Source organism: Brassica napus, chromosome C3 (assembly GCF_020379485.1).
Source record: "Brassica napus cultivar Da-Ae chromosome C3, Da-Ae, whole genome shotgun sequence".
Classification (NCBI taxonomy): Eukaryota; Viridiplantae; Streptophyta; class Magnoliopsida; order Brassicales; family Brassicaceae; genus Brassica; species Brassica napus.
The window spans coordinates 105,559-125,545 of record NC_063446.1 but is presented as its reverse complement, the minus strand read 5'-3'; the positions used below and the strand labels follow the sequence as shown (position 1 = coordinate 125,545).

The 19,987-nt window shown below is 39.5% G+C and overlaps 7 protein-coding genes across 7 annotated transcripts; 3 read left to right on the top strand and 4 right to left on the bottom strand.

Moving 5' to 3' along the window:
* Positions 1-1,813: 1,813 nt before the first annotated feature.
* Positions 1,814-3,274, bottom strand: LOC125583985. The gene has a single exon (XM_048751676.1). The coding sequence runs from the start codon at positions 3,272-3,274 to the stop codon at positions 1,814-1,816; it is 1,461 nt and encodes a 486-aa protein (XP_048607633.1).
* A 1,446-nt stretch (positions 3,275-4,720) lies between these two features.
* LOC106413416 (tRNase Z TRZ1-like) lies at positions 4,721-6,076 on the top strand. The gene is made up of 6 exons (XM_048751738.1): positions 4,721-4,957; positions 5,028-5,190; positions 5,258-5,432; positions 5,515-5,553; positions 5,632-5,700; positions 5,788-6,076. The coding sequence occupies exons 1-4, from the start codon at positions 4,754-4,756 to the stop codon at positions 5,534-5,536; spliced, it is 564 nt and encodes a 187-aa protein (XP_048607695.1). The 5' UTR covers positions 4,721-4,753; the 3' UTR covers positions 5,537-5,553; positions 5,632-5,700; positions 5,788-6,076.
* Positions 6,060-9,044, bottom strand: LOC106433796 (lectin-domain containing receptor kinase VI.4-like). The gene has a single exon (XM_048751736.1). The coding sequence runs from the start codon at positions 8,249-8,251 to the stop codon at positions 6,197-6,199; it is 2,055 nt and encodes a 684-aa protein (XP_048607693.1). The 5' UTR covers positions 8,252-9,044; the 3' UTR covers positions 6,060-6,196.
* Positions 9,045-9,268: 224 nt separating this feature from the next.
* LOC106433817 (gamma-interferon-responsive lysosomal thiol protein) lies at positions 9,269-10,689 on the bottom strand. Its single transcript, XM_013874646.3, has 5 exons — positions 10,240-10,689; positions 10,091-10,156; positions 9,874-10,011; positions 9,699-9,791; positions 9,269-9,611 (listed from the first exon to the last, which is right to left on the bottom strand). Exons 1-5 carry the CDS (start codon positions 10,474-10,476, stop codon positions 9,450-9,452), a joined length of 696 nt encoding a protein of 231 aa, XP_013730100.2. The 5' UTR covers positions 10,477-10,689; the 3' UTR covers positions 9,269-9,449.
* An 82-nt stretch (positions 10,690-10,771) lies between these two features.
* LOC106433815 (protein TIC 56, chloroplastic) lies at positions 10,772-12,924 on the top strand. Its single transcript, XM_013874644.3, has 5 exons — positions 10,772-11,501; positions 11,663-11,860; positions 11,935-12,217; positions 12,293-12,455; positions 12,549-12,924. The coding sequence occupies exons 1-5, from the start codon at positions 10,829-10,831 to the stop codon at positions 12,768-12,770; spliced, it is 1,539 nt and encodes a 512-aa protein (XP_013730098.2). The 5' UTR covers positions 10,772-10,828; the 3' UTR covers positions 12,771-12,924.
* Positions 12,925-14,104: 1,180 nt separating this feature from the next.
* On the bottom strand, positions 14,105-15,752 carry LOC106433816 (ferritin-1, chloroplastic). The gene is given in 8 exon segments (NM_001315641.1): positions 14,105-14,322; positions 14,439-14,502; positions 14,588-14,653; positions 14,734-14,795; positions 14,908-14,995; positions 15,090-15,150; positions 15,229-15,312; positions 15,411-15,752. Coding segments are annotated over 8 exon segments (765 nt in total). The 5' UTR covers positions 15,716-15,752; the 3' UTR covers positions 14,105-14,287.
* A 2,085-nt stretch (positions 15,753-17,837) lies between these two features.
* LOC125584022 (uncharacterized protein At5g01610) lies at positions 17,838-19,746 on the top strand. Its single transcript, XM_048751735.1, has 3 exons — positions 17,838-18,266; positions 18,608-18,662; positions 18,789-19,746. The coding sequence occupies exons 1-3, from the start codon at positions 18,180-18,182 to the stop codon at positions 19,157-19,159; spliced, it is 513 nt and encodes a 170-aa protein (XP_048607692.1). The 5' UTR covers positions 17,838-18,179; the 3' UTR covers positions 19,160-19,746.
* Positions 19,747-19,987: the final 241 nt, after the last annotated feature.

The window sequence follows — 19,987 nt, the reverse complement described above, 5'->3', positions numbered from 1 at the left end:
CCAGACTCCATGAAAACCCATCGCTTGCATCAAGGCTTTGAGATAAGACCATTCAACCCGGTCATAAGCCTTTGACATATCAGATTTTATCGCCATAAACTTGTCAGAAATCTTGTCATTAGTGCGCAAGCTATGGATCATCTCGTGAGCAATGAGAATGTTATCTGAAATCAATCTTTCTTCTACAAACGCCGACTGTGTAGGAGAGACGATGTCTGGTAGCAAAGGCTTCAACCTCCAAACCAAAATTTTGGATATGATCTTGTAAAGAACTGAACAGAGACTTATTGGCCTTAGATCAACCATTCTTTGGGGATCAGAGATCTTCGGAATTAAACATAAGTGAGTGAAGTTCCAATCTTTTGGTAGGGAACCTTCAGTGAAGAATCTCTGAACTTCTCCAGTGACCTGCGCTCCAACAATATCCCAATTCTTTTGGAAGAACATTCCTGTCATCCCATCAGGTCCAGGGGCACTAGCTGCATTAATGGCAAACACAGCTTCCCTAACTTCAGCTTTGGAAACTTCCTTGATTAGGAGCTCATTCATTCTCGGCGTGACAGATGGGGTAAAGCCTTCAAAGAATTCAAGGAAGCTATCGGGTTTTGATGATTTGAAAAGCTCCGTGAAATAAGATGAAGCAACCTCCCCTTTAGCAAATTCCGAGAAATGGCTTAAACCCCGATCATCCACAAGTTTCAAAACTCGTTTTCTAGCTCTGTTAGCCTTCACCGAAGCATGGTAAAACTTGGTATTTCTATCACCACAGATAGCCCATTTATCTTTACATTTTTGGCGCCAAAACTCCTCTTCCTCCTTATAAGCCAGAACCAGAAGTCTGTTGAGGTATGCTAATCTTTGCGTTGAGGGCGACAGAGAAGATTGCTCCTTTTCCAGCTCCATCTGATATTGAATCAACTTGTCTCTAGCATTTAAGTTCTGAGTCTTTTTCCATTTACTAAGACTTCTCCTCACTCTGTGAATCCTCTCAGAAACAGACCCCCGTTCAGACCAGTGAGAGCTCATCCACGCTTTTTTAATTTCCCCTTTAGCATGTACATTATTCAGGAGGCGACTATCATATCTGAATCTCCCAATATGCTGAGCTACTCTAGCAAAGAGTTTGACTAGAATCGGTCTATGATCAGAGCCTCTTTTCTCTAGAAAGGTTTGAGAAGATTGAGGAAACAGAGAGAACCAATTTTTGTTCCCAAAGGCCCGGTCAAGTTTGCAATGAATCCATACATCTCCTCTTTTACCTCCCCACGTGAATTCATTCCCAAAAGAAGGCAACTCGGCCAGTTCACTGGCTTGTATCATATCATTGAAGGGTTGAAAATGCGCTTCACTTCTTCTCGGGCCCTCAAGCTTTTCTCCATTGTGTCTTATCGCATTAAAATCACCCATAACACACCAAGGGATTTTGCGGTTAATCCCTATTCTTGTCAACCTTTCCCATACTCTAGGCCTTTCTTTATAAACAGGATGGCCATAAACGCATGAAACAAAATAAGAACCGATACTCGACTGTACATGAAAGTCTACCAGATTCTTATCTACAAAATTGAAATCCAGCCTAACTGAATTTTTCCAAAAAAGGGCTAAACCTCCGCTATACCCAATGGGATTGACCGTGATGATTCTGTCAAATCCCAACCACTCTTGAAGGTCTACCAAAGCATCTCTTCCATTTTTAGTTTCCATCAAAAACAAAACATCGGGAGCATGTTGTTTCCACATCTCCCGGAGTCTTGGAATCACCAAATCGTGTGCACGGCCCACGTCTCGGCAATTCCAACTAATCATAGCCATTTCAGAGATTGGGCGGTCCCTCATTTGGGACCACCGCTGGTTTCTTAGACCTTGGTGAGTATTGAGATGTCTCCACATCATTCGAACTTTTCCTTTTCTCTGCAACGGCTGGAGCTTTATCTTTCATCTTCCCTTCTCTAGAAGCTTCAGCCTTAAAATATTTTCCCCTAGCCTTTCTGACAAAAGAACCCGGTCTCCTCCTTTGGTAAGTTTTCCTCCCTTTGGTCCCGGAAGAACAAGCATCAGAGATGCCAATGTTATAACCCGTAGGACCTCTAGGATTCCAACTACCAGTAGCAGAATCAGAAAAGGCAGCAGTATCAGACATCATACCCATGTTTCTAGGTTCCAAAGACATCGCATTACCAGCTCTAATGGCAGAGGCCATAAGCTTACTTCCTCCATGAGAAATCACATCTTTTGGGAGTTCTTTTTGGCTCTGGAAATCAAAAACAATGCCTTTGCCCTTATCAAGGTCAGAGGTGAAGATAGGAGCCGGTTCAAGCCTGAGAAAGCTTTTCTGAGCGATCGGATCCTGCTCCACTTCTTTTAGGGACCACTTGATTCTTTCTTTTCTTGCCATTTTCTCAGCTCCTTCAGCATCCACCAAGTACTGTCTCATTCCTTCTAACACTTCCTCCGCAATTTTTGGCTTTCCATTCTGAGGATTAATACCAACTTGAGATTCCAGAACCACTCCAAACAGAGGATCATCCTCTCTAATAGTTTTCTCAATCAAAGGCTTCTGAAGACAAACTGAACCTTTTTCTTTGAGCAAAGCAGCAGCCTTGGCAGCTTGGAAGAAATGGCAGGAACTCTGTTCATGCGTCAGTCTTTGGCAAGTGTAGCATCTCTTTTGAAGTCTCTCATAATCATACAAGATTTTCACAACCTCCCCACCAGGAACATTAACAGTTTTAAACCGTCTGAGAGGCTTGGAGACATCAAACTTGACTTTAGCTCTTATATAATCATTGGTCTGCGGTTTGTTTGGATCGAAAGCAACTTCGATGACTTGACCAGCAAACTCTGCAAGGTCAGTAAGCGCCGCCTTCGTATAGTGGTTAACCGGTATGTTCCTCATTTGGACCCAGACCTCAATGAACTGCAAGAAATCAGGCGGAGGTCTCTCGACCCATCTTTCCATCGCTAGCGACCACTGGTTAGAAGTGTGAACTCCTCTGTTCAAAATATCTATCAAGTCATGTTCATACTTGAAGATAAACTGAAACCTGTCTTTAGAAAGGGCTACTCCTCTAACCCTGTCATATAGTTGCCACTTCCTTGGCATGTCTAGGATCAGATCCTTCATACCTTGACAATGAGGGTTGAGAAGACGTCCCACCAAACTCAAAATATTTCTCTCCGTAGAATAGAACTCTGGACGGTCAGGAATGGTATAAGGCTCTTCATCCTCTTCCAGAGTCATACCAAGCATCGCCTTATCCAGAGAAGGCTCCATAATTAAGATCCTTTGATTCTCAGGATCCACCGAAAACTTTTCTTTAAACCCCAAAATATATCTTGACAAAAACTTCTTTATCCAACCCAGAAAACTGCAAAACTTGAGCAGACTCCAACTCAGATCACCAGAATAGTACTTGATCAAGTCTTCTACACCTCCAAGAGAATCGATTGAGATAAACAACACTCAACTTAATCGATAACAAAGGATTAAAGATTAGGTTGAGTAGCCAAAAGCCCAAAAGAGGGAATCAGAAATTTTATCGCGTTTCTTATCGCCTTGGTTCGCGTGTCTCTACGCGACTTTTTCATCTATCTTCGTATGTTCACATCTCTAAATATTGTAAATTTGCACAATGTTTTGTGAAAATTGAAAACTCAACTAGTAATATTCCACTACGACCAAAATTACTCACTTTCAGTTGATTATAAGAATCATGCCCAGTTATTAAAATTTAATTCATATTTCATAACTAAACAAACAAAAATAGTAAATGAAGAGAGAAGTTTCTTAACACGGTTAAATAAAGGGGTTAAGAGATTAAAAATAGAAGAAATACGTAATTGGTTTGTCATCCATATAATATTAATATGTTTGCGTGTTTGTAAATTAATAAAATCATAAGCAAATACTTAAATCTTTAATAATAATCTGTAATATTAGCACTAACGATAACTTGGAAAATTCACATATTTTAGGATGTCTTTTTTCTTTATGTCGGCACTATTTAGAGTTTTTATAAATAAATAAATAATACATTTGATTGTTTGGTCTTATTGACTGGACTTTGTTATTACAAATGGTCCAAACGCAACCATTATAGGCTGACTTTGACAAATTCAACGTTTATATAAGAGTTTAATCATATTGCTTTATAGACGATTGCATAGACAATTAAATAACTAATATATTACAATTGTTCGACAAAGATAATCTGATGTATAACAGACATATTGCTAAGATGATAAAACTTCAATTAGTTTAATGAAACAGTGCACACAAAAAAAAGTTTAATGAAACGGTGAAGAAGTGACGAAAAGAAAAAGAGTTAAAAAAATGAGTTACTATCTTGACCAAAGAAAAAAAAAAAGAGTTTAGACCAACTCCAACGGCGATTCTAAAAGGGAGGTTCTACAGAAAAGACAAAAATAAATAAATCAAAAATAAGTGAAAAGCACAGAACCGATGCTTAATATGACATTTTTAGAACCGGTTAAAACCTCATATGTGTCTCTTAGATATTGGGTAATTAATTTCCCTCATTTCTTTCTTTGTTGATGTTTTTCACGGAACCAAATTTTTTCTTCCTCCTCCGATCCCAATCACTCCATCTTCTCTCTCCTTCTGATCTCCATCTCCTTCTTTTTACAGAGAGGTTGATGTCTGGCGTGGGAGTAATCGTTTCGGATCCATGGCTACAAAGCCAGCTCAAGCCAGCTCCAAAGAGAAAGATTCAAAGTCAGCAAAACCAAGGTAATGGAGAGTGAGACGGAGAAGAAGAAGAAGAAGAAGCAAGTAATGGAAATCGAAGGCTACCCAATCGATGGATTATCCATTGGAGGGCACGAAACTTGCATCATGTTCCCTTCTCTTCGTTTAGCTTTCGACATCGGCCATTGCCCACATCGCGCAATCTCTCAAGACTTCCTCTTCATCTCTCACTCCCACATGGATCACATCGTAAGACCAAAACCCTTTTCTTTCTTTAGTATCACATTCTCAAAAGTTGTAAACTTTACGGTTTGGCTAGGGTGGATTACCAATGTATGTTGCGACTAGAGGCTTGTACAAGATGAAGCCTCCAACGATTATAGTGCCCACATCGATCAAAGAATGTGTCGAGAGCTTGTTCGAGGTTCATAGGAAGCTAGATTCTTCAGAGCTGAAGCACAATCTTGTTGGCTTGGGCATTGGTAATGATACAACCTATAGCATCAATTACAGGGGGTTTGGTTTTGTTTTAACGTTGGCCCACTGTAGGGGAGGAGTTTATTATCAGGAAAGATCTCAAAGTGAAAGCCTTTAAGACATACCATGTTATCCAAAGCCAAGTGGAGTTTCTCATTGTCTTCTTACTGTTCTTTGGCACAGAGCTCTGTCTCAACTCTGCTAGAGCTGTTGGCTGCAGCGTGGTTAATATTGGGACACAGGACGGGTATGCTTTGCTTGCTTGATTGTTAATATATGATGTTTAGACTGTTAGAGAAGATTATGACCACTGAATGATTTTCTTGCAGCCTCATCTTGTGCTTGGATTGATCTCACAACTCATAAAGGTCCACACTTGTTTTTCTATACTCATATTCCTTTGTATTTGTGCTTGATGATTTACTAACTAATCTTGGGAACTGCAGATTCAGCTCCTCGCTGATCTTAGTTTAGAGAAGATGCCTCAGCTTATTGAGTTTGTGGAGGACAACGATGTAATGATTAAGCATATCTCTTTCTGAATTTTGACTAATGTATATGTGTGCTGTAAATAACAATAAATAGTTTCATGTCTGTTGCAGGATATAGAAGAATTTCTGAGATTACCCCCAGAGAAAGTCTTACTCAAATGGTTGAACTTCCATCTCAAGAAAGGTGGTTACAAGAAAACCGTTGGAAACTTTTCTTCGGATCTGAAGGTATATGGCTTTTCAAGTACCAACTAGATTTATGCTTTTCTTTCATTTTTGTTTAAAATTTATAATTATAAATTTGTATTTCTATTTTTAATATGTTTTATGTCATATTTGTATAAATTATATGAAATCCAATAATTCAACTTTTAAAATTAAAAAATTATATTTTTAAGAATTTCAAAGAGTTCTCCCATTAGACCATGAAAAAGTTAATTATATTAGCAAGGGTTCTAAACTTCACAAACTACAAAATTAACTATTAAACTAATCATTAGAACCATTGGAGATGCTCTTACTATCTAGCACTGATAAACGAACTTGAGGAAATTCTGGTGAGAGATGAGCTCGAAACCCTATCAAACGACGAAACGTCTCCTCCTCCTCCGTACTTGGACCTTAAAACGCTTCTTCTTGAAGAATCCTCAACCTCAGGTACATCCTCGTCTCTGTTCAGATACTTGTGCACCATTCCCATAGTCGGACGATATCCCATTTTGGGGTGGCAACAGAGCAAACCGACGGCGAGAGCAAGCCTTGCCTCCTCTTCGTCGAAACCAGATCCGAGTCTGGGATCGACCGCACCGAGGATCTCACCGCTCACTTGTAGCTCCATGACCCAATCTCCCAAGAAGAAGCCACCAGAATCCGTCGGTTTTCTCCCGGAGACGATCTCTAACAGCAAAACGCCGAAAGCGAAAACGTCGGAAGCCGACGAGGAGTTTCCGTTGCGTGTGAGCTCAGGCGCCATATACCCAATCGTGCCGACGACTACGGTGGTGTGCTGCAGCGATCCTCGCTCGTGAAGCCTGGCGAGCCCGAAATCTCCAAGTCTAGGGTTCATGTCATCGTCGATGAGAACGTTGCTGGGTTTGACGTCTCTGTGAATCACAATCTTTTCCCATTCTTCGTGGAGATACAGCAGCCCAGCCGCGACTCCTTTGGCGATCTGAAAACGCGCGTTCCACGACAAAACGGCGCCGCTTCGTCTGGGTTTGCTGTAGAGCAGCGAGTCCAAGCATCCGTTGGGGATGTAATCGTAAACCAGCAAGAGATCGTTTCCGTGTTTGCACCATCCTTGGAGGTTGACCAGATTCTTATGCCTTAAACGCCCTAAACTCTCTATCTCTGCGACAAACTCTCGAACACCTTGCATGCTATTCGGAGTTATCTTCTTCACGGCGATTTGATCGGAAGAAGAAGAAGATTTGATTTTGATGCTGCTTCCTCTGTAAACAGTTCCGAATCCTCCGCTTCCTACAATCCTGTTCTCTTTGAATCCATCCGTAGCCGCGTAGAGATCTTTGTATCGAAACCTGTGTGGATGATCGACTTCCCAATCCTCGAGGATCTCCTCTTGTTGCAATCTCCTTTTGTATAACATGAAGATTACAGATAAGAGGAACATGATCAATATAACAGTCGTTAAAGCTACGATCAGGGCGATGACCTTCCCGCTGTAACCTCTCTTCTTCGCCCTATTTGGAGGCGAAGGAGGAAGCTCCGAGGGATTCAACGTAGCTGCAACCGGACGGTCTCCGCCGCTTGAGAAGCTCCACCCCATCACGTAATGTGCACTCGATTGATCCCTCCCCGTGGCTGCAGTGAATCCTACGAACATTTCTTCTTGCACTACTTGTAACAGTTTAGGGACATGTTGTGAGATCATAGGAGTTCTGGGCTTAGCTCCCAGTCTCGTTGGGTAAACAGTTAGATTTAGTGTTTTGGTTGGTCCGTCGTAGTCCAAAAAGACTTGGATTGGCTCGCCGCTCGCAAGTTGGAAATCTTCTTTCTTGCCATCTTTGTTGAAGTAAGCCACAGGTTCTTGGACTTCTGAGGAGAGACTGTTGAAATTTAGACCGATGTGGTTGCCTATTCGGTTTGTGTCGTCTTTGAATCCCTGTACCGTGTCGAACTCCACTGCAAAAACGTGATTGCTCGGATCACCATCGTTTCTTTCATTGAGAAGCCCCAAGTACTGTGCAGATTCCGCATCTGTCCTGTTTGGGGTTGGAGATAGTGTGAAGGTGAAGCCGAAACCTCCGTTGTCTGAGCTTGAAGGTATGATGACAAACACGAAAGAAGTGCTAAAGGACCGAACCGACGAATTACTGTCCACCAATCTCACCGGTTTGTGGTAGAAAGCTGTACCTGCAAGGTTTGAGTTTCGATCGGTAAGCCTCAATAGTCCGTTGGGCGTGATTGTTGAATCTCCTTGTAATTGAATATCTGATTGGTTTCCTTTAAAACCTTGGAAAATGAACTCTGTAGTCGACTCTGCCGTTGATCTCTGAGCTCGAACAAGGAAGATCACAAGGAAGAAGAGTGAGACCATGGATCTTGCTTTGCCCATAAATGATCAAGAGAGTGCTGACCAAAAAGATTGAGTATGAGTTTTGGTGGGAAAAGGGAAAAAGAAGATGACAACAAAAGATGCTTCTAATAAGGATACAAGAGAGTTGGTACCCGTTCTCTTACAGATTCAATGATGACTTTGATGAAGAGACTGACAATAACTTCCAAACGTTCAGTGGTTTTTTATAAGATTTGATTATATGAGAAAACGTTTTAGGATGCTTGGGAAATTAGTTTGTAATTTCTAAAGTCCAAATATAGGGCTGACTTTGAAAAAGTCCAAGTTTTACTTTGAATCTCCTTAGTTTTAATTTGTTTTGAGGGAAAAAGAAGTCATTTGGACTTTGACATTATGTGACTTGAACTATAATAAAGATCAGGGGGATTAAATGATTCCCGAGTTCATAGTAGTAGTAATACGACTGTAATCTTGTACGGTTGTCCTCTTATATTACACATGCGTAGACATTAATTATACAAATATCAAATGAGCCTCTTATATTACCCACATGTAATTGTTAATAGTATGTATAATAATTGAATAAGCATTTGGTGAGATCTTCCGAGTTTTTCGTTGTTGATTCAGACGGGTAAGCAAAAGTCGTTGTGAAGTTTGACTTTGTAAAAGTAGCCGTAGCTAGGGCCTTTGCTTTCTTACAAAACATTGTGGTATCTGTCTATTTGAAGCCAAGAAGATCACGTGAGAGAGAGGATGCCCAGATATGATAAATGTCGGGCTCCATTAAATTTGGGTGCGACTTTCGGTTTATTCATGAGTTAATAATAAGTCCAGTGGGTTGAGTGAGGGACTAGCTACATTTTGAACCGTCTGCTCTAGAATTTCTGTGAGAGAGATTTTGTCCTATATCGTCCGCAGATCATCAGGTGTTGGGTATTTTTTTCATTGTGCATGGTCAGAGATGGGCCATCATTCGAAATAGCGATTTCATGAGGTGGTGGGGGGTGGGGAGACAAGTTGATCAATGTTTGTGGATGATAGGACAGGATTTCTATGTGTTTGGTTGGCACAAACTCTTGGATGTTCAAGAAGAGTGCACTGTATATTATTTTTGAAAATCATCAGTTACAAGTTGTAGAAGAAAATTTTAGTGGAGCAGATTTTTGAAGGGTAAGAAGATCTCACAAACATTTCATTGTCCTAGATAGAGATTCTATGGGTTTTTGGATTCAAAATGTTATTGATTGGCATAGCAAACTTGGTGACTATAACTTAGCTTCTCTACTGAACTATTAACCGTGCTTAGAGTTTCCACTGAATGGTTGAGGTTCATGCACGCTTCTGGCACCTGGTTGCTCCCATAAGCATTGCATACATACATTACAAAGTTCTGATAGTTCTGTTCACCAAAGACCCATCACAAAGTTTAAAACAAAAAACATTGTTTCTCCTTTGATCTTGAAAGTTATCAACTTAAAAGACTAACCTCTTGAAGTGGTTGGTTGTTCACAACCACCCATGGCACAAAAGTATGTGCTGGATTAAGCTCTGAGGTTTCTTCAGCATACTTCAGTTCAAGCTGTGAACATAAAATGTCATATTTGTTTGCTTATTTGTTTAAATTTTTCCTGTTCTGTCTGATGCTGTGAAGAGGAATTTACCTGGTGTCCGTACCCATTGATGTAGCAATCAAGGGCTGCTCTGCTCAAACCAACCAATTCGAAACAATCAGCCCATTGTTCGAGCTTGTTTTCCAAGACCAGTCGTTCGGTACAGTAGATGTATCCAACATGCTTCATCTGCAATAGAGAATTGTGCATGACCAACGATGACAAGTCTTTTTATGGAGAGACTAGGTAAGTTTTAAGAGAGACTTACAACATCAGGGTATGCGTTAATTGCACAGGCATGAATAGCATTGAGCGCACACTCAGCTTCCCCGTGCTAGAAAAACAGAGAGCATTAATCAAATGCTGCATCCTAACCTTAGATACTAATAATACAATGCAAGACAAGATCGAAGAGACCTGGCAGAGAATGGTGCCATCTGGTTTGAAAAGGGTGTTGCCCCATGGGACGAGGTGGAGATCAATGGATGAGATTAAGCCGTTTTGGAAGATCTGAGGCAAGTGGTTAACGATGAAATCTGCACAAAAGGGGCATAGAGCTTCGTAGTAGAGACTCAAGGTGACTTTCTGACTTGAAGAGAGAGATAAGAAGAAGCAGAAAAAGATTGTGGTGGAGAACCTGACATATGATGCCATTGGTGGAAACAAGTCAAGAAGCAGAAGAAGAGGTGTTTGATTGATTCGGTTTGGTTAATTCGTTGAGTCGCGCAATAAACAAGCAAAGCAAAAAGGCTGTTGTCTAAAGATTCGTTGATGTAATTGTAGTACAAGGCATCATCCAATCTTCTAAGCTTTGGGCGTTTTGACGTTATAACGTTTATTGTGCCGCTGTTTGGCTTGGTTGTAAAACGGCAAGTAGTTATTTAATAAAATTTCAAAACGGCGTGATAGTTTTTGTCACTTGTTCATCTTCTACATCCAATCCAAATCCAATCTCCTCCTAAACCCTTATTTTGTTTCTTCTCTCTTCTCTCTCTCTCGAGTAAGAATGTCGTCGATGAACTTCAATCCATTTCAGAGCTGGTTCGAGAAACCACCGAACCCAGTTCCATCAATCAACTTCGCTGAATCCTTCTTCCCCAAGTCGCAGAAGTTCGCATCGATTGGGCTTCCAAAGTTGTTAAAGAAGAAGCCAGAGCCAGAAGAGACGGAGGAGGCAGGGATGTATAAGAAAATGGCGGAGCAGTTCCTGTGGGAGTGCGAGAACAGACCCGACTACAGGCACGCTCCCCAAGTGGATAAGATTCTCAACGAGGACCCTCTCTTCGAGAAGAAGGAGAACCCCAGCACAGAGGAGGTCGAGGCCGAGGAGAAATGGTGGGAGAGGTTCCGAGCGAGCCCCGTGGTCCAGTTCATGGCGCGCGCGGAGGAGATTGCGGACGACATGAACAAGATGGAGCTGGAGGAGAACGACACTCCGTATAGGAGAGAAGACAGGGACTTGTGGAGAGCGGTGCCTCACGTGCCGGGGCTCGACGGGAGGCCGATGCCGAGGAAGGCCATAAAGACCAAGGAAGAGAGTGATGATAAGTTTTGGGATTTCATGAAGCAGTTCCTCTTCGGCCTCTGGGGATTCCGCCAGAGGCCTTACCCGCCGGGTCGACCCATTGACGTCGCTCAGGCTATTGGTTACAAACGCCTCGAGAAGCGCTACTATGACTGTAACTCCCCCCCCTTCCTTCCCTGCTTCACTTTCTTTCTTCTGTGTAAATTATGAGTTTGGATAGTGTTGTTGTTGAATTGCTGGAATATGATGAAAGTGGTTTTCTTTTTTCCGTGTGATATTATAAGCGCTTTTCTTTGCTGTCGTCTCTGTGTTTAGTCATAATGAAGACGGGTGGTTGGTGGTACAAGGACCGACTTGGCCGTTCGAGAGGCCCATGTGAGCTTATTACTCTTAAGACGGCTTATGGAGCTGGAATCATTGACAGAGATACTTTCATTTGGGGCGAGGACATGGATGAGTGGGCCCCTATTCACATGGTTTACGGTTTGGAACCTGCTATTGCCACTTGGGAAGGTCTGTATATGCGATCGTTTTGAGACATCAGACACGAAAGTTTTTCTATTGAATTTTGTTTTGGTTTTTGGCAGTGAGGCTTGGTGCAGCGGCAACAGCTTTCCTACACAAACTCCAAAAGGGAATACCTCCATGGGTTCCTCTAAAGGGAAGAGAGCCCAAAACATACAAGCAGCTTCAGAAAGAAGCTATCGAGAGCAAGAAACGCGACATGGCTGTTATGGAAGCTAACGATGGTGTTTGGCCTGGACTCAGAACTCCCAGCCATGCTCTCTTTCTATGGGCCAGTGGCTCTGAACTAACAACCGTCCTCGAATCTGATCACATGCCCAACAAGTTCATCCCAAAACAGCTTAGGTAATTTTTTGATTCATTCCACAAAAAAACGTCGTAATTTGGATTTGAGTTGCATGACACTCTCTTGACTGTTAGGCAAGAGTTGGCGAAAGTAATACCAGGGTTGAGGCCATGGGAAGTGATAAGCGTAGAGCAAGCAATGGATCAGATTAGCTATGGGGGAGAGTGGTACCGTAAGCCACTTGGTACCTACACAACGGGTCCTCCTTACATCAGAGAATGGAACAGGAATGTCAGGGTAAGTTTTCTTCTCATCATCTCTTGTGGTTTTCGGCAATTTGTATGTATCTTAGTGAGAAAAATATATTTTTTTATTATTATTATTTTGCAGAGATTGTTTAGGATATACTACAACCTGAGTGTGCGAGTGGCGGAGAAGCTGGAGAAGACACTACCAGGATTCAACACAATAATGGAAAAAGTACAGAAAGATTATGAGAGTAGGGTTGCTAGGAGGATGAAGCGGAGGGAGCAGGAGCTGAGAGAAAGGGACTTGAAGAATCATTCTGGCCATAGCGATGAGGATGAAGAGGAGGAGGATGGGGATAAATGACTAAAGCAAAGGTGAGGAGGACAAGAAAACATCATGTTGTTGTTTTTTTATGCTTTGGCATTGGTGTGTGTGGGGAGTTTAGTTTCTGGTACTTGTTCTGTTTGACATTGAGAGAGTTTATCTGAGAAAAAGGAACCAACACACCAGTTCATCATTCAGTCTTTTATTTCAATTCCTCTAAATAGAAGAAGAAGTTGATGATATATGTTATAAGAGTGTATTTTGATTCACGCAGAGCCCATAAGAACTAATAATGGGTTTCCAAATTGGGAGGCCCAATTATTATTAGAAGGGTAGTGGGGCCCACCTTTGGATATCATCAAGAGAGAAACCTCCTCAGTGGTCGGAGAAGGCGATCAATTCTTATCACACAGTCTGAGTTTCCTTTTTATTTGAATTTCCGAGACTTGGATAACTTTAGGGGATTAAGAAAAAAGGAATCGTGGATGCATCTACAAGATACTGTTATGATGGACTACTAGAATGATTAGTATATTTTCATTTTTTTTCCATGATTTATGGGTGAAACCATAGGTAAGTCCTCTTTGCATTTTTCTTGGGGATTATTTTATTTGTACAGAGTTCCCTTCTGCTTTTGATTGTGGAGCACTACTTCTACTGTGAGTCTGTGATAACGGTTCTTTGTCATAGGATCCATTCCAGATAGAATCATTTGTTCCCCTATATGATATGAACTTTCTTCTTCGGCTTTGGATGACGAAAGCACCCCAAAAAGCTCACTCAACTTGATTCGCCATTATATATATATATATATATATTCTGATTCCTACTCTTTCCCTTTATAATGCCTTCTTCGTGGTCTGAAGAATCTTATTTAATAATCTCTCCACTGATAGCTTAGTGTGTTGTTTTCATACCTCATGCTACTTTTCATGGACTCCATAATCCAAACTTTTGTGGAAACAGAGAGGTCATTTTCTTTGTTCTTAACACATATATATATATAAGAGAAGACTGTCTAGTCTAGTGTTCAAGATAGAATTTAAGTTAGGGCATCAGATACTAGCTCTGGATCAAGCATACTGTTTGGAAATATTAGCAACTTTGTATCACACTTATGTTAAAAGTCTCAATTCATATATCTTTTCTTTTTAACTCTTCTTTGTTTGTTTTTTTCAGTTATCTCACTGAGTGACCAGGTCTTCTTCATCCACAGGTTCCTTATTCTTTTTTTTTTAACTCTTCTTTCACCTTTTGAATTGCAGCATTGCGTTTAGTTAGAGTGTTTCTCTTCCTATTAATCAGACTCAAGTCTCCGTTTGTTCATATATATAGTCAGAACATGAAAATATGAAACAAAAAACACCTTCATAGATTAAACTTAGGAAATTATTACAAAAAAAAAAACCCATCATCTTAACACACAAAAGCTTACTACTATTACTACTACAATCTTATTTTTGCTCCAATAATAACTTTCACTCTAGCAACTTTTACAGAATCTTCTTCTGTTTCTTCTCTTTTAATCTCCGCAGAGCATAAAGTGAACTTCCAGTCTAGTTCAAAAGCATCTGGTCGAAATGCCAAACTCCTGCAAAAGACACATACAAATTTAATAATAAGCTTTTCTAAAAAAAAACTGATAAAAATTCTAGTCCTAGTGAAACTCAAACTGAATACAGGGGAGGTTTAGATCAAACAGCGTACCGTGTCCTTTGCCAACCATCCTTAGCTGGGTGATGAAGTCTGAGATCTTCTTGATTGCTTCAATCTAAGGGGAGAGAAAAATATGTTTTTTAAAAGTGGGTACTAGTTTCAAGTCGCTAGTTAAGAAAACAAACAAAAGAAAAACACACCTGCTCTCCAAGAAACTCACTCTCAACAAAATCAGCTAACTGTGGGTCATTGTTCTCTGATGCCACCTGTTTTTTTTTTTTATTATTTTAAAATTAGTGACTGCCTTATTTGATTGAGTTTAGATGGATAAGTTTTGGGAACATACTCTGTGAAGGTTTAGAAGCTTCTCGTTGGTAAGTTTCTCCAGAGACAGGGCCAACTCCATTGCTGAAAAATAATATAGATTAGTATAAGACCATTTGAAGATCTGTGTATACACTTATTAATCAAGAACGAAAGTGTTTTTTTTTTTTTTTGTATAAATAAAAAAAAAATATACCATATAAGGCATCTCCTTTTTCAGCATGTTCAAAATCAGAGATAGGGGAGACGATAGGGTGGAGTGTCACTCTTCCTCCTCTTTTGTTCTATACACATACATAAACCATATATATATATTAACATCAATCACTATTCTTTTCAACATCTAGAAGAAGAAGAAAAAAATAAAGAGAGGGAAACCTGGTACTCCATAAACTTCTCAGCGTGCTCTCTTTCTTCATCACTTGATTCCTTGAAAAATCTGAACCAAGTTTTATCATATTATTAATTTTTTGCTTTAGTTAGATTAAGATTGAAAGCAGTAGTAAGAAAAAGTTACTTGGCAAGACCCTTGAGAGCAACGTTGTCTCTGTCGAAGTAGGCGTACATTGAATGGTACACATACGACACGTTGTATTCCACACTGTCCAAAAATCAACAAACCTCTGTTAATATCTAAATCTTATCGTAACATATTCATTTTAAGAGAGCTTTTTTTTTTTTTATTGGATGGATGCTTACTTGATTTGCTCGTTAATGGCAGCCTCGCTAGAGTCGGCATACCTCTGGCGAGCGAGGGAGGCATTAGATGTGATTGGAATGGCCAGATCGGCTTTCTTCACCTCCTCGAACGGCTGGAACACCACTCCTGTCATCGGCATATTGTTTGTGTCTACCGTTGAGGACGCAGCCACCACTCCTCTGCCGCCAGTGTGCCTTGAGAAGCTCAGAGACATAACAGACGGAGAGGCAGAGGAGGAGACGCCATGGGGGAGCAGTGACACAGCGGGCTTAGCCGTGAAAGAAGAGAGTGCCTTGGATGCCATCAGAGAGAGAGAGAGAGAGAGTTTTCTTTTCTATTGGAAGGGGAAAGGTGTTTAGGTTTATTGCTGCTGCTGTTGATTGTTTGTTGATGATGATGATGATAAGAGAGGAGGAGAAGTGGGGTTTAAATAAGAGGGAAATGGCGTGTGGTCACCGTTGGATCATGATCCACGTGGAGGGCGTAGATAAGACCAGATGTAGGGGCGTGTGGCGGCCTCGTGCATCATCCAATGGGATAGTGTGAACGTGAGGATATTCGATTCCACGTTAGCATCTCTCTTATCAGATTAAAGTTTGTCTGCTTTCTCTTTTGTCCCTCCGAATCTTTTTTCTTTTTACCATTTCGTCTCCCCCACTCTCGCGTTGCCACTTTTCCATTTCCTACTCGCTCTCTCCCCTATAATTTTCTCCACCCTTTCATTTTTCTAATTTTAATAATCAATAATCCAACCAATAATCCATCAAAATTTAGTTAGAATAATATATCTCATTTGATCAAAAAAAAAAAGAATAATATATCTCATAAATCAGATAAATGTGTATGTATAAGACTTGGGACGGATCCGTATATCCAAGAAATTTAGGGTACCCGGATCCGAAGTGGATTTAATATCTAGATTCATGGTTTTCAGATATCGGTTTTTATATTCTATTATCCGCGGATATCCGTAAAAATAATTAAAAAAATGTTGTTTTTGAAAAAAAATACTACATTTTTAAAAATAACACATCAATTAAATATTTATACAATATATATATGTCTATAATATTGTAAGAACTAAACATAATATTATAAAATTAATTTATATGTATAAATATTAATATATAAAATATTAATATTAATGAAATTTAAAAATTTAATGTGTTTTAAAAATACGGATCTAGATCCGGATATCCGGATCTAAAAATTAAGATATCCGGATTCGGTTTGGACGGATCCAAGATTTTACTATCCGGATTCGGATCCGGACACTCCAGATATCTTATTTTGGAACGGATCTAGAGCGAATCTCGGATCGAATTCGAATCTTGGATAATAAGTGTGAGGCCTATGTATATAATGCGTGTAAATAAATTCTAGTTCATCTATTTGGAGTCGTAGATAAATATCAAATACAATTGTGTTGACCAAAATAAAGAAAAGTATGATAACGTGTACAACGACGTCAAACGTGTAACATTCATTCTATGATGCATATCTACTCGTAGGAAATGGGGTAGAGATTGAAGTATTTATCTTCTCGGCTAATAGATTATATATTTTAAAAATATATTTAAAATTATATCTGAAATTACTAGAGCCATGAGTCATTGAGGTAGAATGTTCCAAAGCCATTTACACCATTATGTGGTCTTTATATTATTATCGAGAAAGCGGTAACAAAACCCCCCACCCTTTTACTTCGTACGTCATATAAGAGAAGCGAGTAAGAAACAATCTGAACCAAAGCGTGTGTGAAATTTAGAAGTCCCATATAGTTTCCTGTCTTTATCTGAGACAATTACACGTTGGTATAAGTACAACGTGGACCTCACTAGTCATGCCTTCGACAAAAACCAAAATTTCTCCTTTTTTCTTTTTTAGTGAATTTAATAATATCAGATTTGTTAAGCTTCGATGTTGGGCTAGCCAGAGGAAAAGTTTAAGTAAAGGTCTAAAAAGATAAGAGTTAGGTTTGGTTTTATATTCTTTTTTTTTTTTTGAACAAAAGGTTTTATATTCTTGGCTTTGATATTTCCACAGATTTTGATCGGTTCCTGACTCTGTCACTCGCAAAGAGAAAGGTAGGCTCTAAAATGTTGGAACTTTGATATTTTCCACATTAATATATATAAAAAAGCTGAAGTTTCTGTAGAAAATACTAACAATTTAATTAACACACGACAACTATTGAGAAGATCAATCTTAAGTTGTCATTTTATACACCAACAAAGTCATAAGTATTTCCCTATATATATATATTGTTTGATCAAAAAGATATGATATATATATATATATATATATATATATATATTGTTTGGATGTTACTCTGTCTTGGAAGGGATTCAAAATAAAAGTAAATGGGAGCAATGGTAATAGGGGAAATGGAAGAAGATATAATGCAAAATTTATAGAGACGCACACACTAATTCAATGACAATCTGGATCGGATGATGTATTTACTCTTCGTACTTGCTGTTTCGATAAAAGTCACGTACAGGTGGGTTCTGCTCATTTACTACGTGTCATATATCAATTGGCTTGCTGGAATAGTTTACAGAACAATAAAAAAAAGCAAAGCCAACGAGGCGAAGGCGAGACGGAGTGGTACACAACCATGTTCCTTCCTTCATTCCCCCTATAGAAGAGACAAGAAAAGAGAAGATAAAGAGCTTCTTCTTCTTTGGTCGTCTCTTCTGTTAAGAAAAAGAAGTCTCACTGCTTCCCTCTTTTGATCTCTGAAAAAAAAAGAATCTGTGTTTGCAATGGATCAGATGTTCAACAAGGTTGGATCCTACTGGTTAGGTCAGAAGGCGAACAAACAATTTGACTCTGTTGGTGACGATATCAACGTACGTTTTCATATATTTACGTCTTATCTCCCCCCTCCCCTTTAGAATTAGAGGGTCCAAGGTTTTTTTGCTGCTTGTGTGCGGTGTCTTGATAAATCATCTTTTGGATTCTATGAATTTCCATATTATGCATGCAGCAATGATCTCTTCATATGAAAATATATCGTAGCTCTGGTATCATGCATGCAGTTGAACAATGTTGAGGCCATGCATTTGTGTGTTTCTCTTTCTTTTTTCTACAATGTTTTTTCTTATCTTAACGATGATTCTCGTTGCCGTGCTCATATGTGTAATTCCTTTGAAATTCTTGTTTTTTGTTTTGTTTGTTTTTGTCGATCTAGTCGATATCAACGAGCATCGAAGGAGGAGCAAAATGGTTGGTCAACAAATTCAAAGGTAATCTTGTCTTGAGTCTTTGACAATTATTCCATAATATGATCCACCACATAATATCACAACAAAAATAAGGTAGAGAAATAAATAACACGTACTGGATTCATCTCTTCTTAATTAACTCACCAGGAACAATGCAGAAGCCGTTGCCTGAGTTGCTGAAAGAATATGATTTGCCTGTGGGCATCTTCCCACGCGATGCTACAAACTACGAGTTCGATGAGCAGACAAAGAAACTGACGGTGCTGATCCCATCAGTCTGCGAAGTTGGCTACAAGGACTCATCCGTCCTCAAATTCACCACAACAGTAACGGGATATCTGGAGAAAGGGAAGCTAAGTGAGGTGGAAGGGATGAAGACAAAAGTGATGATATGGGTCAAAGTCACAAGCATCTCTGCGGACTCATCAAAGGTGTATTTCACTGCGGGGATGAAGAAGAGCAGAAACCGAGATGCTTATGAGGTTCTTAGAGATGGCGTTCGAGTTGATAAATTCTAACTCCATCCTGCTGAGAGTATATATTCTCATCTGTTATCAATTCAATTATGAAGTTTCTAGCTTTTTATGGGTTTGCCTGATGGTGTTATGATTTGAAAGAATTAACTTGTGTTGTATGAATCAAATTGAAAAAGAATATTCTTGGTTTTGTTGTATAAAACAAATTTCATGACTGTACATTGTGAAAACCCCAAAAAGGTATACTAGTAGTTATGATTTATGTGCTCAATGATCATATAAGGAGGTTTGGATAGAAACTGTAAGTATTCTTTGTAGCTGGAAACATATCCCATTAGAATTAGACTATTACAAAGATCATATAGAGTAAAACCCGACCCAAAAATGAAAAGAAAGCATATATAAGGTAGATTACCAAAGAGTCTTAAATAGATGAGTTAAGGGCATCCGCATTGGTGAACTCCAAGGGGAGTTCACACGGTTTTCGAAAAAAAAAAAATATTAAAATAATAAAAATCAGTGAACCTGTCTCTTGGGAGTTCACTCCAGTGAACCCGGATCGTCACTGTAGCGTGGGCCCCACGACACGTGGCGGCCCGCGATTGGTCCTATTAATAATTTTTTTTTTTTTTTTTTTTTTAAAACAAAAATTAAACATAAAAAAAAAATAATAATAAAAAATGCTTTGTGAACCCCTTCCATGGGGTTCACTAATGCTGATGGTCAGGAATTTCACTCAAGAAAGAGAATTTACTATGATAAGACATATAGTTGAATTACTACCCAAAAAAAAAAGGGACATTGGTAAATACTACCACTAGATATTAATGTTGATAAACTCACTCGCAGTTGATGCGCGTTTACCAAAAG